We start from the raw sequence: 17959 nt of genomic DNA, 5'->3' as shown, positions 1-17959 counted from the left end.
TAATCCAAAATATGTCTGTTGTTAAAAATTGAACATTATAGGTTCAGAACTATACAACGCATAAAAGAAAATTCAATTCATAATCCTTCCAAAATACTAATCCGCCATAACCCTAAAAGCACCTTCACTACCCTAAGCACGTTCACCGCGAATGCGACGAGCAAGCTGAATGTCCTTTGGCATAATTGTCACCCTCTTAGCATGAATTGCACACAGATTGGTGTCCTTAAACAATCCAACCAGGTAAGCCTCAGCTACTTCCTGAAGTGCAAGAACTGCATGGCTCTGGAATCTCAGATCCGTCTATAACAACAATATCAAAAACAAAAATTACAAATTAAATAAACCAAAGAGGAACAAGATTTCACACAAACTCGATTATGAAACTAATTAACAATATTTACCTTGAAATCTTGAGCAATTTCACAAACCTTAACATCCAAACTTAATTCAATTGGAAATTTCTGGTAGGAATTTCGATCTAAATTTAAGGCTGCGTGACAATATTACAAATTAGTCTGAATTCTGCTCAAATATGTCATTATAAGTGGTCCATATATATTTAATTTATTACTAGTAACATAGAAACATCACTTTCACAAGTATCAATTTTTCAAATCAAAAGAACCTGCCTTGTGTGCTTCCTTAACAAATGTATGAGTTAAGTTACATCATCTGGCGGAACCTCGCTATTTTTTAGTGTCACATGGTTTTAGAATTTACCTATAAATAGAACTTCTTTGATGCCACTTCATCAATACAAATCAAAACTAAGATACCCTTCTAGGTGTGATCACAAAATAAGCCTTGATTTTATTCAACATGGATACAAGACTAAAGTCCTTTGTCACATTCCTCACCTTTATTCTTCTTGCTTCTTTGTTTGTCTCTTTGCTTCCTAATGTATCAGAAGCTAGGCCATTTCTTAGTCCACTACAAGGCAGAGAAGGTGTAATTGGAGAGGTAAATGGATTTTTCAGGACATTAAAAGATGTTGGTCCATCCCCTGGTGTTGGACACAAGCTCAAAAACCTTCAAAAGCTTCAAAGTTTTGGAGGAATGAAAAATTCTGGTCCAAACATTGATGGTGTTGCAACATTGCATTACAAATACAGCCATATAGGTACACACAATCTTAACAAGATTGGGTTGCAACATTGCATGCAAGAGCAGAAATATTCAGTCTTAATGGTTACTTATGCTTGAATCATCCGGTTAAAAGAAAATGTAACTAGAGTATATGACAGCCAAAGGACTGACCTCCAACATAACAGGAATTGATAAACAGCATGCTTCACAAATATTTAAATATTAATCTTTTAACACGGTGTATATATCATGCATATATTGGTAATCTCCACCTCACACGGTATGCGTAAATGAAACTCCAACCATATTTTATTAGATAAATCACACAAAATGTGCAAAACTCTAACTGATTTTAAAATATTTAGTAAATAAAAGAATTTGCTAACCTATGAAATGTCTTATGAGCCACAACTGTATCACCATCAAAGACACAACCCGTAAAATGCCCACCGGATGCAAGCAGAACGATCCTCAAACGGGTGTTATCCCGGGGTTCAACAGTCAGAGATTTCAACCTCTCCGCTAAATTCTTCTGCACTTGCTCATCCTCATACAACACATTTTCACTCACATTCATAATCAAAGACTTCCATACAGAAACTCTCTGCCCTGTCTGAAGAGAGATGAATAGCTTTTGTTTTAAGCTTACGCCTGATTTATTAGGCACTACATTTTGACCTCGAGACTCATTTTCACTGTCATCATCGTCGTTACTTTCTGATCCAGATATACTTGACACATCATAATCTTTGACAAAATCAGATGTCAAATCCTCAAAATCCTCTTCCTTCACAATATTTTTCCCAGCAATTGTCAGCTTCACCTATTATCAATACATCAATTATATCAGCCAATCAAAAACCACTACCATTCCCTTTTACATCCACAAACCAAAACGGATATTTAGGCCCTGTTTGGATAAACAACTTATTTGCAACTTATAGCATAAGCACTCACCATGAAAAGGCAACTCTATAGCAAAAGATAAAATAAAGTCAAATTGTTCTCGTAAGCCACCTTGGAGAACTAATAGAAATAACCTAAAAACAGCTTACGAACAATTATCTCGAGAAACTTATTCATAAATGATACAACATTACAACATTCCCCTGATTCTTGTTGTAAAATTTAGCTGAACAGAGTCACCTATCATAAGCAGTTATCATAAACTCTCCCAGATAATCTCACAAAACTTACGTAAGTATATAAGCTTAACACAGTTCAAGTTCTTGGTGTGATTAAGCATTCTGGTCCTAGTCCTGGTGAAGGGCACAAGTATATAACCAACAACAATAACTCATAAAGTTCTCAATCTAATTGCTTTTATTTGCATAACACTCATAAATAATACTTGAGTATTATTGTTATGACTCATGAAAAATAATTAGTATTACAGTATCTGTTAGCTACTACTACTACTGATCGGTGATATAATAATATCACTAGACCTGTTACTTATTGAAGATCATAGTATTTTCTATTTAAACTAAAAATTCCTAAAAATCATAAAAATCATAAACCGCAAATTCAAAATTCCTAAAAATTATGAATCCAAAATTCAAATTCAAAACTCTGAAAACCTAAAAAATTAGGGGAAAACGAAATTACCGAAGTGCGACGGTTCCAGGACGGTAACGGTGAGGTTTTTTGACTCCTCCAGTAGTAGGAGTAACTGCTATACCTGAAATTTGTGTGCAGCATTAGGATCATTTTGGTTTCTATCAGGATGAACTTGCTTTGCCTGTAACAATAAGAAAGTATGTGAAATTCGCAATTGCGATTTCAATATTCATGATATAGAATTTGAAAAAAGAAAGAAACACAAGAAACGAATTTTTGAACCTTGTGATAATAAGCTTTGCGAATTTGATTATCGGAAGCAGAAGAAGATACTTCGAGGATATCGTAATACTTTGTTTCTTTCACCATCATTCACCGATTGAAGCTTCAGAGGAATGACGCTGAACTGAATGAAGAAGAGAAAAGGAAAGAAAGAAAGAAAGAGGAAGATAAATCGGTGAGTCAGTGAGTCACGAGTGACGAGGAAAGCGATGAAAGAAACATACAAGTGAGGTAGGAGAAGATTGTGGGGTGTGAGGTGAGAACCATAGGATCATTACAAGTGTCCAATTATCTGATGGTTGTGATTAACTTATGCATGGTGCATAAGTTATGGCTTATGCACCATAACTTTTGCCTATTATGGAGGGGTACGTCAATTGTAGCTTTATTGTACTATCAATAGTACTAATATGTATCCATGGAAAAACTAAGGTAAATTATTTTGTTGTTCTATCATATATTTCTTGAATCTACTATTTTTTCTCCTATTAAATTGTGTAATTTTTTTTTTTTTTTGCTACTAGATCTACAAGCAATGCGACAGATCTCAGATTAAGGACCATCATATCAATTTTCATGGGCTGGTTTGATTTCTTAAAAATAAGGGACTATCATATCAAGATTTTTTTACTTCCATGACTTTCATTTCCCAGATATGTATGAGATCATAAACAAATAAATAAGATATGTTTTTATTTTATTTTCAATTCAGGCAAAATCTTGAATATATGTATGTCTTCTTTTGTATTTAAAAACACTTTACATTTTTCTCTCTTTTAACTAGAGTATTATTGTTTGTATTTTCTTTAAATTTGTAGAATATATTCTTTTAACATTTTTTATTGGGTGGATTGTAATGCTTTGTATATTTCCCCTAAATGGAACATAATTTTATACTGTATTGAATTTATCTTTCTTATTATTTTAAAAAAAGGAGTGGTTTATAACGATCTGATATATTGTGACTCACTCATTATACAATTGAGTGTCAAAATGTTTCTTAGTTTTGTTAGGTCTGTAATTTTTTTGTTTTTAGGAGAGATCTGTTGATTTTCTGTTACTGTTTTGTGTTAATTAGTCGTATACATTAAAGATAGTTTTATATAATTAATATTTCCTAGCAAACTTTTCTTCTAATTACTACTCCCTCCGTTTCAAAATGAGTGCCACTTTAGCAAAAAAAAATTGTTTCAAAATGAATGTCACTTTCAGTTTTCAATGCAATAATAACTTTTTCTTTTCAATTGTACCCTCCAATTAATACTTTGCACACTACTTCCAAAGTATTACTTTTAAAACTAACCAATAGTTAATAAAGATAATTTGGTAAAATAACCATTCTCTTTCTTTTAATCATTGCATTTGGCAAAAGTTATGGTGCATAAGCCATTTCCTTATGCACCATGCATAAGGACTTTACAACCATCAGATTTATTGGACACTTGTAATAATCCTAGGCTCTCACACTCACAATAAGCAAAAAACAAGGGAAACAAACATAATTCTCATACGTTCCTCTCTCCTCTCTTCAACGTTCTCTCTACTCTCATTCCTTCTTCTTCTTCAAAATAAAACGCAGAATCCGATGAAGATTCCAGCCGACCAACGCCTCCGACGCGGTGGCCGGATTTTTTTTAACTCTTTTTTGGAAAATGAAAACAGCTTTTGAATTCCTTTTTCGTCCTGATTACGAATCCGAACTTAGATTTTGAAGAAGATGAAGAGAGGATCGTATATCTGAGATTTTGTTTCGAATTTTTTTTATGGTTTGTTGTGAACTGCGAATCTCACTTTCCTCAGTGTAATGACTTCTATTTTCGCTGTTGAATGGCTCGATTTCGTCAGTGTAATTATTTTGGTTTCGAATCTATGAGCTTAGATCTGGGCTATTTGAAAACTTTTTTTGAGAAACTAAGGCCGGATCTAGGACAAGGAAGAAAAAGGATATGTGAAGATGTAAAAATTTCTGAAAATAGAGGAGTTTTTGAACTCCGGCGCGGTGGTGCCACCACTGGCCACCACGCCGGGGAAGTAAGCTTGCCGGAATCTTCATCTCCCTCACTGGTTTTCTGGAAACCATTTTCACAGCAAAATGGTTTTGGAGTTCAACTCACAGAAACTATTTCCACATCAAAATGGTTTTGGAGTCCAACTCACAGAAGGATTTATGATCTCAAGGTTGAAGATGAACTTCATGTTTTTGGAAACCATTTCCATAGCAAAATGGTTTTGGAGTTCAACTCACAGAAACCATTTCCACAGCAAAATGGTTTCAAAGTACAACTCACAGAAACCATACTCATAGCAAAACCATTAGACAATTATTTTGGTTTCTCATAGAAGACTATCAAAACCATTAAACCATAATTATGGTTTCAGTAATAATTTCAATGTATAACATCTTAATCATTATTCAAAACCATCTAACAATAATAATTTCATTAAAAATCATTACATAATTATCTTGGTTTCACATACATGACTATCAAAACCATTAAATCATACTTATGGTTTCAGTAATCCATAAGACCAACCATTAAAATGACTAAGAGATGCAATTTGATGTGAATATTACTAGTTTGGTGAAAGTTAAAAAAATTCCCAATATGGTGTAAATGAACAGTGCTCAGTGTAAGTCTCATAACTGTACGACACAACCTATGTTAGTATCTTTTCCAAATATATTTTATTGAATGGATAAAGGCTTATGACTTAGGTTTGGATCACTATTTTTTGCTCACATAATTTCCTACTAATGACGTGGCTCTAAGCAATAATTAAGGTAGATTTTCCCCCAATTGAAGTCATGGCTCAAAGCAATGAAGAATAAGGTTTCTATGTTTGTAATATTTTTTTTAGCTGAAGCTTTCAATCATTAGAAGAGGTGAGGTGTCATCTACCTATGCCATAATTTCCTACTAACGCGCGTGATGCTCTGTTTTGATTTGTTTGCTTTCTTCACCTGTTTTTCTTTAGGGTGTAGGAAATAATTCTGTTGGGTTAGGTGCATAATGGGCTGGACTAATGCAGGCTTATGCATGGTGCATAAGTTATGGCTTATGCATTATAACCACACCCATTGCATTTCTTAATATGTGTGTAAACGCCTAAAACGACACTCATTTTGAAACGGAGGGAGTATTTTTTTCAAGTGAAATTAAAATTTTCATTCAAACCATTTGAGTTTTTAACTAGAACTTTCATCTATTGTGAATTTATTAGGAGAATCATGGTGTTGACGTTTCGAGTCTTAAATTTATCAAGAAAATTATGGCAAGAACTTTCAACTCTTGCTCATCTACACCGCTGATATGAAGGATCGAGCAAATAAAGCATATTATTATATAGAAATTCTTTTGAAGATTAATTGGATGCCTTTCGAGAAACAATCATCGGTATGTGAAATCCAAGCAACACTTTTTTGGTCCACCAAATTCTAGAATTTTTCTAAAGGTAACTATCACTATTTTTAAAAACAAACGAAAAATATTCAATGCTGAATAATAGTTTTTTACAACACAATCAAGAGGATATTCTTCAAATTGATCCTCAATTTCAACTTGTTCTTCTTCAGCTAGAGATCCTTCATTATGTGCCTGCTCTTCTAAAACACTAACTCCTTTCAACTCCTCTTCACTACAAGAAAATTGAAGATTTGCGACACATAATTTACAACTGTTGGTCTTTGAAGGGTCGCAATGTGTATTTTTTTGGATTTTAGTGATGGCACATGCAACAGTTTGGTCAAGGGTCGCATTATTTTAGCCTTTTAGCTCCTAAAGTTGAAAGAGCTTTCAGGGCGCCAACTGAAATTTTGGGTATATAGAAATCCCTCTCACCAAGACTAAGCTCTCTCACTTTTCCAAAAAAAATAAAAAATACTAATCGCTCTCACTCTTTATTACCAAAAAATATTTCCCTCAGCAAAAAATATTTCTCTCCCCAAAATCCTCTTCTTTGAATCTCAAATTGTTACTTCGATTCTCTCAAATTGTAAATCTTTTCCCTTCCGCGTTGAATCTCAAACCTCTTTTCGTTTCAAATCATGAACCAAATCTCACAAATCTCTCGCCGTTCTTCCGTCGGATCCGACTCCTTCATTGAATCTCAAACCCAAATCTTCAAAATCGTTCATGAGATCCGAGAGAGGAGGAGATAGAAGCTGAAATCAAATCCAACGCTTTCAATCAATCGAAGAGAAGAAGAACATCAATTTCACGGCGTAACTTCAACCCTTTTGGAATCATCCAGCTTGGTCCAAAAGCAGTGAGTTGCTTCGTTTTTTAGTTATGTTCATGTTGTTGTTTATGAATTTTTTGTTTTCCCTATGATATGGCACTTCCGATTGTGATTCCGATCCCAGATTAGTGATTTATTATCAATTTTTAATTCATAACCTAAGTTTTTTTTTTCAATTAATAATTTGAATTCTTTTATTACAAGCCAACAATTTGAGCAATGATTGTTCAGTAAAAAGGGGTCTTTTTTTAGGGTTAAGGGTTGCAAAATCTTCTATTAGATATTGGGGATTTCATTTTGATTGATTATTTTTTTTGTTATGTTTATTGTGATGGCTTGCAATATCTTTGATTCTTCATGAAACCTGCATGGATTGATTATTAAAAGCAATACAGGAGAAGAAATTTTTTGGATATTTGATGAGTGAAGGTAGCATAATGTAATTATTTAAGCCCTTTTGGAGATAAATATTATTTTATGAAAATTTATAAATGTTTTGTATAAGTGTGTAACTGTCATATGTATGTGTTTGTTTGTAACTATGTAAGCTCTTTTGAGATTAACTAGGTTCACATGTGTGTGTGTGTGTGTGTGTGTTTGCCTGCTATCTAATGTTGTAGTTTACTTTAAACTGTGATGTGTTATAAGAAGATATTTCCAGACTAATTTGCAAAGATGCTCACCCCTTTGATGATTAAAGATGAGGAGTACAAGGTTGTGCAAACACTAGTGATGAGGATTGAATGCCTTGGCTTGTTCTTCTAAGTTGCAGCAATGAACAAGACACAATTGAAGTTCCTGAACGCATAAAAGACCCAAGATGGCTTTGATGAAGGTAAACAGAGAGATATATTTGTTACTAAAAAGTTCTATTAAAATTTCAGGTAAAAACTGACTTTTTTTTTTTAAATAAACTCAACAAATTGCGACAGTTCTAAACTGTTGCATTGAGTTTTTTATAAATAAATTTTACACATTGCGACCCTTGCAAGATTGTCACAATTCCTTTTTTTATCCAAAAAAATGTCTTTTGCGACTGTAATAAACTGTCGCAATAGCTTTTGCGGCAGTTGGTTCGACCCTTCCCTGAAGGGTCGCAAAAAACAGTTGCGACCCCAACATCAGCGCCTGTTGTGGAATAGTTGCGACCCCAACATCAGTGCTTCCATATTCTCTTCCAATGTTTCTTCCATTGGTGGCTCCACATCCTCTTTGGCTTTCTTCTTCTTCTTTTTCTCACCCTTCATCTTCTTCTTTCCAATAATGGCTTTCAACTTCTCAGAATAAACCTTCTTCTTTTCACTCTTTTTCTTCTTTTTTGGCATGGGATGAAACATTTCAGCTTCAATGTGGGATGTTGCAGCTTTGGCTTTGGATGTTGAAGCATTGTCCTCAAATATTGCATCTTTTTCCTTGTATGTTGCAGTATCCTCTTTTTCTTGAGTGGTTTCCAAAATGTGATTTGGGAACTGTGGGAATGACTCCTTGTCAATATCAGCTAAACTCCATCCCATACTCTTTTGGTAATCTCCAAATTTCTTCATGTACTTCCAAAAATCCTGGCAATCTTTCTTAAATTCTTCAAACTACTTCTTGGAGATGAAATGATCAGATGGTCGATCTTATGCTGAAGCAGATTCCTGAGCCGGTGGGCGAGTGCATTTCTTGGAAAGCGTCTGATTTCTAAGAGGCAAACCATAAGGTTTGGGTAACAAAGATTTACTAACCGAAAACCACAAACACTCAAAACAGTAAATAAAGGTTAGTTATTCAAAAAATGTGCAAATTAGGAAAAAAAAATATATGGTCAAGAAGATAGTTTACCTTTGAAGTGAATTTCGACTTAGCACGAGTCACTCGAGCACCTAGGGTGTCCACTTTCTCTATGAGGGCTTGTTGAGTGTTCTTCATCCTCTGGAAAAAAAAGAGAAGGAAAAATAAAACATTGAGAGAAAGATATTAGATTTTTGGGAACTTTTTAGAATTAAAGTCACATAGAGTGATGAAAGCGAGCATTTCCGCTTGAAATTAAAAAAAAACACAATAACAAAAACCTATTTTTGTGGTTTCAAATTTTAGGATAAAAATATTTAAATTTTTTAAATATTGTATATCAAATAAATTTTTAAATATTTTTATCCTAAAATTTGAAACCATGCACAAAAGTAGGTTTTTGTTATTGTTTTTTAATTTCAAGCAGAAATGGTCGGTTTCATCTCTCTATGCATGTGATTTTAATTCTAAAAAGTTCTCAAAAATATAAATATCTTTCTCTAAATGTTTTATTTTTCCTTCCCTTTTTTGTCCCAGAGGTTGTATAACACTCGACAAGCCCTCATAGAGAAAGTGGTCACCCTAGGTGCTCGAGTGACTCATGCTAAGTCAAAATTCACCTGAAAGGTAAACTATCTTCTTGACCATGTATTTTTTTTTCTTCCTAATTTGCACATTTTTCGAATAACTAACCTTTATTCACTGTTTTGAATGTTTGTGGTTTTAGGTTAGTAGATATTTGTTACCCAAACCTTATGGTTTGCCTCTTAGAAATCAGATGTTTTCCAAGAATGCACTCACCCACCGGCTCAATCACCTGCTTCACACTACTACAGAAATCAGTTTTCACATCAGTTGGAAACTACTTTTCACATCAGGTGGCAACCGATGTAAAGTGATATGATGTGGAATGTGCACGTCATTTCACATCAGGTACGGACTGATGTAATAGCAATATTTCAACATCAGGCTGTTTTCCCACTGATGTGATACGTTCTTTTTAAAATTTAAGATCAGTGTTTTCACATCAGTTTTATGAGAGACACTGAAGTAAAATAATTATATTTATCATCAGTCTTTTATCCCACCGATGTGAAATCTACACTTTTTTTTAAAAAAAATTATGCTTTATTAATACTGCTTATAAAATCAGCTTGAGACCACGTTCTTTTCTTTTATTTATATTAGAAATATGAAGAAAAAAAATGATATTTTAATGCCAAAAAGGAAGCTAAAAAGCTAACAGATACAAAATTTAATTTATAACCCTCACAAGTATACTTTCAAACTTATGCAAATTACATCATAAATTTGTAAGTCACGTGAGAAGCAAGGCCAAGATCTGTATGAAAAAAAATACCAGAAATGCAAAACATAAGACAATGATAATTTATGAGCTTGCAAAAGATCACATTCAGATGGAGAAGTCGCACAATTACAAAGACATACAATTATCACTTCAAAATTGAAAAACTCCTATAAGCTAGAAGATCATCCCAACCAGGCCATAGTCTACCACTTCAAAATCATCACTCAATAACAGAGAGGATGGAGATGAATATTAGATTTGTCTTGGCTTGTTCAAATATATAAAATGAGAAACTCACAGTTGGATGATAATAAGCATATATCATTCCAATTATCCATATGTATCGATCAAGCCCTGAGCGAAAATGCCATTCATGCAAGCGGGTAAAATGTGATTTAGATGGATCAGGATCAGTATAACCTGCAAGTTCAAAAAAAAATTCCTGTAAGCATGATCTGTTGTGCTTTCATGTGTGCACCCAGAAAAAGACAGAAGATGTTACAGTCGGTACAGACCAAATGTGAATAGCAATGCAATAGTTCTGGGAATTGGAATACCTAAGCAAATCTTGCCATGCTAAAATCTTTACGTATATATAATATGCTAAAATCTTTACCTGAGCAAATCTAGCAATGCAATATATGATATGTCAATGAAATTCAGCTGATTTTTTAAAATAAACAAAATCAAATTCCAGCAACTTTGAAAACTAATTGTCATTTTTAAATGCTAAACAATCAAATTTTCATGTTATATTGATTTTTTCAAAAACTAAAAAGCCATATATAACCAAAAAAAATTGATTCGTACCATTTTGCCAAAGAGAAAATGTACCGGGTTGGAGTTGAGGTCAAGGACTGAAATAACATTAACAGATTTGGATGAAACTCCTTCACCCATAACAGATTTTTAGCATTTTGGGCTAAGATATTGACAGAACCGGTCTTCTCTCATACGCGCACGGCAGCGATCTTCTGATTCTAGTGGATTGAAGTGGAGGCGAAGAAGGTGGAAAGAATGGCAGGCCGGTTTAAAAATGTACTATCAGCATATGACACAATTCCATGCCCTCGTCGATACTCTCTTTCACTGCACTCAAAAACGCCATAAATGCGCTTATTTATTTCCTTCAGAGTGACATCTCCACGGTCACCACAGGGTTTAATGAAGGCAAATGGATAGGCCACAGAAGAAGATAACCCTGTTGGTGTTTTCATAATAGATTTTCGACCTACACATGTAAATGCGAGTCAGAGATTTCATGCCATTAACTGCTATCTACTAAAACTTCTGGCATAAGGAACTTTAGCATTTTATTACATTAATTGATTGATTAAAGACCCCAGCTTTAGGAACAAAAGCACCAGTTTAGTAAAGTATGAAAACAATAGAATTCAGTTTTATGATCATGTCCTGTCTACGAAGGATCTTTCAATCATGAGAAATTATGTAGACATCTCGTTCTAAAACAAGAAAGAAAGACAATATAACTAAGCCTTTTCTCACTAAAGAATATCTAGTCTCCTGTCAAGTATTATTAAAGTCAAAGAAAGACCATATACTATAAATCTCTTTTACAAGTTTGACCTATACATATCTGTCTCCCTCTAGCTCGAACTTTTAGACTACTTTCCATCGAGTCAAACCTCCTTAGCCATGCCTCCACGAAGACAAATATTACTTGTTTTAATTCTAGTTAAGTGGTATTGGAAGTATGCGTTTGGAGGCTTGTCTCCACTTTATTCAATATCAAGTGAAAAATAAACGACAAAAGGATAAAAAAGGTCAAACCTTTGAAGACAATTTTCCTGGGAGTTGAAGAGATTTGAAGCTGAGCCACATTCTGTTCAATTGGTGGTGTTAAATTTCAGATCTCTACAGTAGCAAATGATGTTTTCAATTAAGTTCAACGTACAACGGTAAAAATTATGAAGAAAAAAAAAGGAAATAAACATTAGAAGACAACAGTGGACAGAAGACAATGTCTCATACCAGTAGTATCAACATGAACATCATCTACGCCAGAAAAGTTCCTGAAAGAGCATAATTATAAGATTATTTTATATAAATATATATATGCCACAATTATATTTGCAGTGGTTTTTAGAATCGTACGGATTATCGGGATATAATTGCATTTCAGTATCCTTCAAGCAATCTGCGAACCACTTTTCAGCTGACTCAAGGTCCTCGTAGTTGGAAGACGAAGCATTTTCTAATGCATATTCCATTGGGCAAAGAATATAAATAAGCATCCAAATAATTTATCAAAAGTCACTAAAAAAATCAAAGCTAAATCTTGCATGAGGAAAACCTGAATCCTCAGATAGCTATTGCGAAACTTCCGGGAAAATATCCTCGTTGGAGTAGTCCGTCCCCTATATGCATAATGAAACAGTCATACATTCACACAGAAGCACAGTTCTAGTACAATTTTTAACTCTAAACATTTTACAATAAAATCAGTATAGTACTACTACACACATTTGACACACTAATGTTAAAAGGAACTTGTATTATCATTATAAGTGGTAGTGAAGCTATCTACAAATCATGAAAATTTGAAGGAATCATAAAAGAGTCACCACTATGGATCAACTTAAAACAGAAGGATACTTCACATTATATGTAGGACTTTAGGTATCATGTAAAATAAAAAATAGATCACAAATAATTACTACCAAGGATGGGATAAAGACTATCACAGATTTGAAAATAACACCTCGTTATCATCATTACAAATGTTTAAGTGAAACAGGACTCTATGTTAAGCCTGTTCTAAATTACAGTTATCAAAAATTTGCAGTGAAGAGCTTTGAAAAAGTGGTATTTCACAGATGAACCAATACAATACAAGACATTAACACAAACCACTAAAGCTGAACCAATCATTTCATTTAAGAAAATTATTAAATCTAATATAAAAAATAGAAATCTAACAGGAAAAACTAAAAGATAGACAAAATATGGTTACTCAACATCGCATGATTTATTCTTTCCATATACATCAACATAATGATAAAATCAATGTAGAACTTATTAACGAAAAATATACGCTTTGCATCAGAAATGACTTCACTAGACCATGCCGTATCAGGAGATATATAAGATTGTCTACAACAGACCCTATGATGGGTCTGATTGTTCTATAGACCCCACCGTATTGGGAGATTTATCCCACTAGGTATGTTTATGCTATCTATACTTTATGATATGGGTGTGAAAAGTAACTATATATGAAAGCTACTAACACTGACATTTAATTGCAGATATGTTGAAGACATCTGTTCATCCGAAAGGGAATGATTCCTATTCTGATTGTTGAACTGTAGCATCCTCCGTCTCTTGGCTTGCGAAGAAGTCTCCGAGCATTCTTCCTGATCCTTTTGTATATCATTTGATTCTGAAATGCATTTCTTTAAATTAAAAGGATGACATTGTATCCACAAATAATAAACATATATTCAGGTGGTACATGTCAATAATTAGATAAGGTCAAGAAAATTGCCTTTCATAGAGAACTTACCACTGCCATTGACACTGTATAGAAAATCCATGCAAGTCTTCACAGGGGTTGTTTCATCATCGAGCTCGATAGGAAGGTCTTCAATTCCAGGAACTTCGTTCCACAGCTCTTGTGAAATGTCTGATCAAACAACTAGGTTTTCTTAAACATCATTTATTTACACTAAACATACAATCATAATTAGAACTTACCAAAATTTGACGTCTTCTGGAGACAATAACCTTCCTCCCTATGCCAATTCCAAGGAGCCCTAACAATGACACATTCGAAAATTTACGTTATGTCGAAAATACTCAAATTATATGGGGAGTGACTCAGGGGAGAATACCAACTAGTTATGAGAAACGAGAAAACTTAATTTTAACCGTCAAATTAAAATCAATCACTTAGATTACATTTTTATTTAAAAAAAGACATGTAAATTCAAACTCTTCATCCCCCTCTGTGGTGTATTCTTCTTTTCCATGACCGTGGAGATGTCTGTGCTTCATAGATTATAAGTAGCTCCCGACTTTGTAAAAGCATATCAGTGATCATTCCTAACCACAAATCACCATAATAACACAATAAATATACACAAACCACAAACATGCATGAAATACAAAGAACCCTAATAAATGCAAAAATGAATTTCAAAATTGAAAAACCACAGTCAAAGAAAAAACGAACCAAAACCACCGTAAATCGCTCTCAAATTCACGCTTTAAAATCCAAAACTACTCGAACTTCCCCAAATCCCTAATCCGCATGAAAAAACTAAAATGCGGAATTCGATTAAACAAAACCGAACACAAATTTCTCACTCCACAATACAATCAACAACTACCCGATAGAAGATCATAGGTATGAAAAATACCGAAAAAAATTAAAAAAAAATCGAAAAATTGAGGGGAAAAAAAGGAAGAAGAAGAAGAAGTACGAACCTTAGGTTTGAGAGAAAGGAGCGTTGATGAAGGATGATGAAGGTTGATGGATCGTTGTTGAAACGAGAAAATCAGAGCGCTAGATCTAGTGAAGAAGAAATGTGAACCAGATCTACGGTGATGGCGATTCGACGGTGATCTACGGCTAGATCTAGTGAAGAAGAAATGTGAACCCGATATTCAATCTCTAACCCTAGATTGATCTGAAGAAGGGTAAAATTTGAGTAGAAGTGGATATGAAAGGAAGGGTTCTAGATTTGTTTTGGAAGAAAGGGTTTGATGTAGTGAAGGAAAGGGATGCGCCGTTTTACATTTTACGATTGAGGAAAGGGATAAGGCAAAGTGAAAAGGTGTTTTTGCCTCAGGCAGTTTTCACCACTGATGTGAAAAAAATTAGCCAAAGTTTTCACCTAAATTGCGAATATGCCACCGCGTTTTTCTCCCATCATTTCAACTATCCACTGATGTAAATGTTATGTGCTATTATGAATTCCCCTCATTTACTTATGTGAACTGATGTAAAAAACCATAGTATGTATCTTTCCCTTCAGGTATTTTTTGTGCTGATGTGAAAAAGGAAACCCCCTTGATGTTAAATGTATATTTTGTAGTAGTGTCAACACAAGATCGACCATCAGATCAATTCATCACCAAGAAGTTGTTTGAAGAATTTAAGAAAGATTGCCAGGACTTTTGGAAGTACACGTAGAAATTCGGAGATTACCAAAAGAGTATAGGATTGAGTTAAGCTGATATTGACGGGGAGTCATTCCCATAGTTCCCAAATCACATTTTGGAAACCACTCAAGAAAAAGAGGATGCTGCCACATACAAGGAAAAAGATGCAATATCTGAGGTCAATGCTACAACATCCAAAGCGAAAGCTGCAACATCCCATATTGAAGCTGAAATGTCCCATCCTATGCCAAAGAAGAAGAAAAAGAGTTAAAATTAAAGAAGAAGGGTTATTTTGAGAAGTTGAAAGACACTGTGTGAAAGAAGAAGACGAAGGGTGAGAAAAAGAAGAAGAAGAAAGCCAAAGAGGATGTGGAGCCACCAATGGAAGAAACATTGGAAGAGAATAAGGAAGAGGGGTTGAAAGGAGTTAAAGTTTTAGAAGAGCAGGCTCATGATAAAGGATCTTTAGCTGAAGAAGAACAAGTTGAAGTTGAGAATATCCTCTAGAAGGGTAATATTTAATATGGTTGTTCATGTTACGGTATTACAAATCAACCGTGTATTGTAAAAGGTAACCATTGGTTCACTCTTTTATATTGAATTTTAAATGATCTTGTTTATGTTATCAATATGAAAGGTTTCTATAAAATATTGATTTCAATGTTTCAATCATAGTCACTACTACCTCCGTCCCTAATTATAAGACCCTTTTGAAAAAATAACGCATATTAAGAAAATTGATAAGTGTAATAAATTTGTTAGTAATTAGTATTGTTTTTACAATTTTATCCTTTAAAAGAGAGAGTTAGTTTATGTTTTCAATGTAATATTTAATGTTGATTGAAGAAAAAGATATAAATAAATAGGGGTATGTTGGTAAAGAATTAATTAATGTACTTGGAAATACCAAAAGGGTCTTATAAAAAGAGACAAAAAAAATTCTCAAAAGGGTCCTATAATTAGGGACGGAGGTAGTAGTTTAAGCTTCAACAATCCAAGTATTTCAGCATCTATTGAGCCTTTATTGCAATCATTAACACTTAGAGTAAAGAAAATAATTCCTATTATCAAGTTTCTTCGAAACCTACACTCAATCTTAAGAGAAAACTCGTGCAATGGAGGACTTGATAAAAGCGTTTTGACTACAACTTGTTCCTACACCTTATTTGTTTTCTCATTGATTAGTAAAATTTGTTTGTTGATACATTGTAAATCACAGAGTTCATTTAAAGATTTTACTCTAATATTTTGTCATTCTTACGAACCTCTTTGATTATAACCAACTGCTAGACTAAGTGCTTCTAGGGAAATGGACGTCAGCTAAAAATATTATCAGAATCGTAGAATTAATGATTATTGTCCAACCATTTTTATCAAATGCTTTATTGCATGGGTTTTCTCTTCTGATTGAGTGAAGCTCCGCATAAGCATTGAAAATAAAAAGAAAGGGATAAGAGGGAAGTAGGGAAAAAGAACCACACGCCAAAAAATAAAAGTCTGGGAATATGTGAATGAAAATGTTCGTATAAAATGGGAGAAGTCTGTTTTTATTTCATCATGCAGTCTTTTTTCAACTATTGTTTAGAACAAGAGAGAGAGAGAGAGATAAGTGATAAAAAAACAAGCGAGAATGTGAGAATTAATTCAAAACAGTGATACCAAAGAGCAGTGGAATATGGTACAAATCAAACTCACAAGATCCATTAAACCTTTGCCAAGACTTAATCTTTGATCGTCTTTGCCATTGACTCCATGGCATCGTCATTGTTTACCGTCGACAATTGATTGGAAATGCCGTAATTGTTCGTATGATCCTTCTACCGACAAAGAAAAAATTGGTGGCGGATCTTCTAAACCAACTGCTGAAGCCAATAACGAACACAACAATGATGTGCTTGATAATTATTTTTCCTTCTGCATAGAGTTGCCTGACAAACCCGTCACTATAAGTTTCTTTCACTTCACCGTTTTTTTCTTTCTAGAATGAACGATTCAATGAAGCTTGTTAAATATATAGATAAGTTATATTTAAGTTATTATTTGAAATTGTTTTGTTGTTCTTGGTTTAGATCCATGTGGACACAATCTTGTTAACTATACTGATTTAAAAAAAAAGGTTAATAAGCTTTTACCCCCTGCCATTTGGGCGTCTTTTGGTTACCCCCTATAAAAAAACAACTTGGAGATTCCCCTCGTAAAATGAAGATTCTTTGATTTTCACCCCTAAACACATCTGACTGGATCACATGGCTGATGTGGCATGCTAAGTGTGTATATAATTTTATTTTTGATTTTTTTAATACCCATTTATATTAAAAACATAATTTAATAAATTAAAAACATTAAAATATATTTTAATGTTACTCCTTCCTCTCTTCTCTCTTGTCCCCCCATTCTCCCTTCTCTCTGTTATTTTTTTTCTCCTTCCTCTCTTTTCTTCTCTTACTCCTTCCTCTTTTCTCTCTCTCGTCCCAAATCTCCCTTCTCTCTCTGTTCTTCTCTTTTTCCCTTCCTCTCTTCTCTTCTCTTACTCCTTCCTCTTCTCTTTTTATTCAAACCCAATTTCAAGATCTATGTTTT

The 17959-nt window shown here is 33.8% G+C and overlaps 1 protein-coding gene, 2 long non-coding RNA genes and 1 pseudogene across 4 annotated transcripts; 2 read left to right on the top strand and 2 right to left on the bottom strand.

The window, feature by feature from the left end:
* On the bottom strand, window positions 1-507 carry LOC146914611 (uncharacterized). Its single transcript, XR_015014317.1, has 2 exons — window positions 405-507; window positions 1-303 (listed from the first exon to the last, which is right to left on the bottom strand). It is a non-coding gene; the product is annotated as an uncharacterized LOC146914611 (long non-coding RNA).
* A 261-nt stretch (window positions 508-768) lies between these two features.
* LOC146914610 (uncharacterized) lies at window positions 769-2471 on the top strand. Its single transcript, XM_085721094.1, has 2 exons — window positions 769-1123; window positions 2310-2471. The coding sequence occupies exons 1-2, from the start codon at window positions 823-825 to the stop codon at window positions 2390-2392; spliced, it is 384 nt and encodes a 127-aa protein (XP_085577220.1). The 5' UTR covers window positions 769-822; the 3' UTR covers window positions 2393-2471.
* A 4272-nt stretch (window positions 2472-6743) lies between these two features.
* On the top strand, window positions 6744-8075 carry LOC146914609 (uncharacterized). The gene is made up of 2 exons (XR_015016843.1): window positions 6744-7197; window positions 7832-8075. It is a non-coding gene; the product is annotated as an uncharacterized LOC146914609 (long non-coding RNA).
* Window positions 8076-10183: 2108 nt separating this feature from the next.
* LOC146914608 (protein XRI1-like) lies at window positions 10184-14994 on the bottom strand (annotated as a pseudogene). Its single transcript, XR_015014316.1, has 12 exons — window positions 14702-14994; window positions 14174-14317; window positions 13970-14028; window positions 13779-13898; window positions 13510-13655; window positions 12567-12630; window positions 12368-12467; window positions 12245-12285; window positions 12044-12127; window positions 11087-11483; window positions 10810-10878; window positions 10184-10672 (listed from the first exon to the last, which is right to left on the bottom strand). The product of XR_015014316.1 is annotated as a protein XRI1-like (transcript).
* Window positions 14995-17959: the final 2965 nt, after the last annotated feature.

This window comes from Medicago sativa, chromosome 6 (genome assembly GCF_051527215.1).
Source record: "Medicago sativa cultivar Bolivia chromosome 6, Bolivia_mono, whole genome shotgun sequence".
NCBI lineage: Eukaryota > Viridiplantae > Streptophyta > Magnoliopsida > Fabales > Fabaceae > Medicago > Medicago sativa.
The sequence above is the reverse complement of the archived record's forward strand: the minus strand, read 5'-3'. Positions and strand labels throughout refer to the sequence as shown.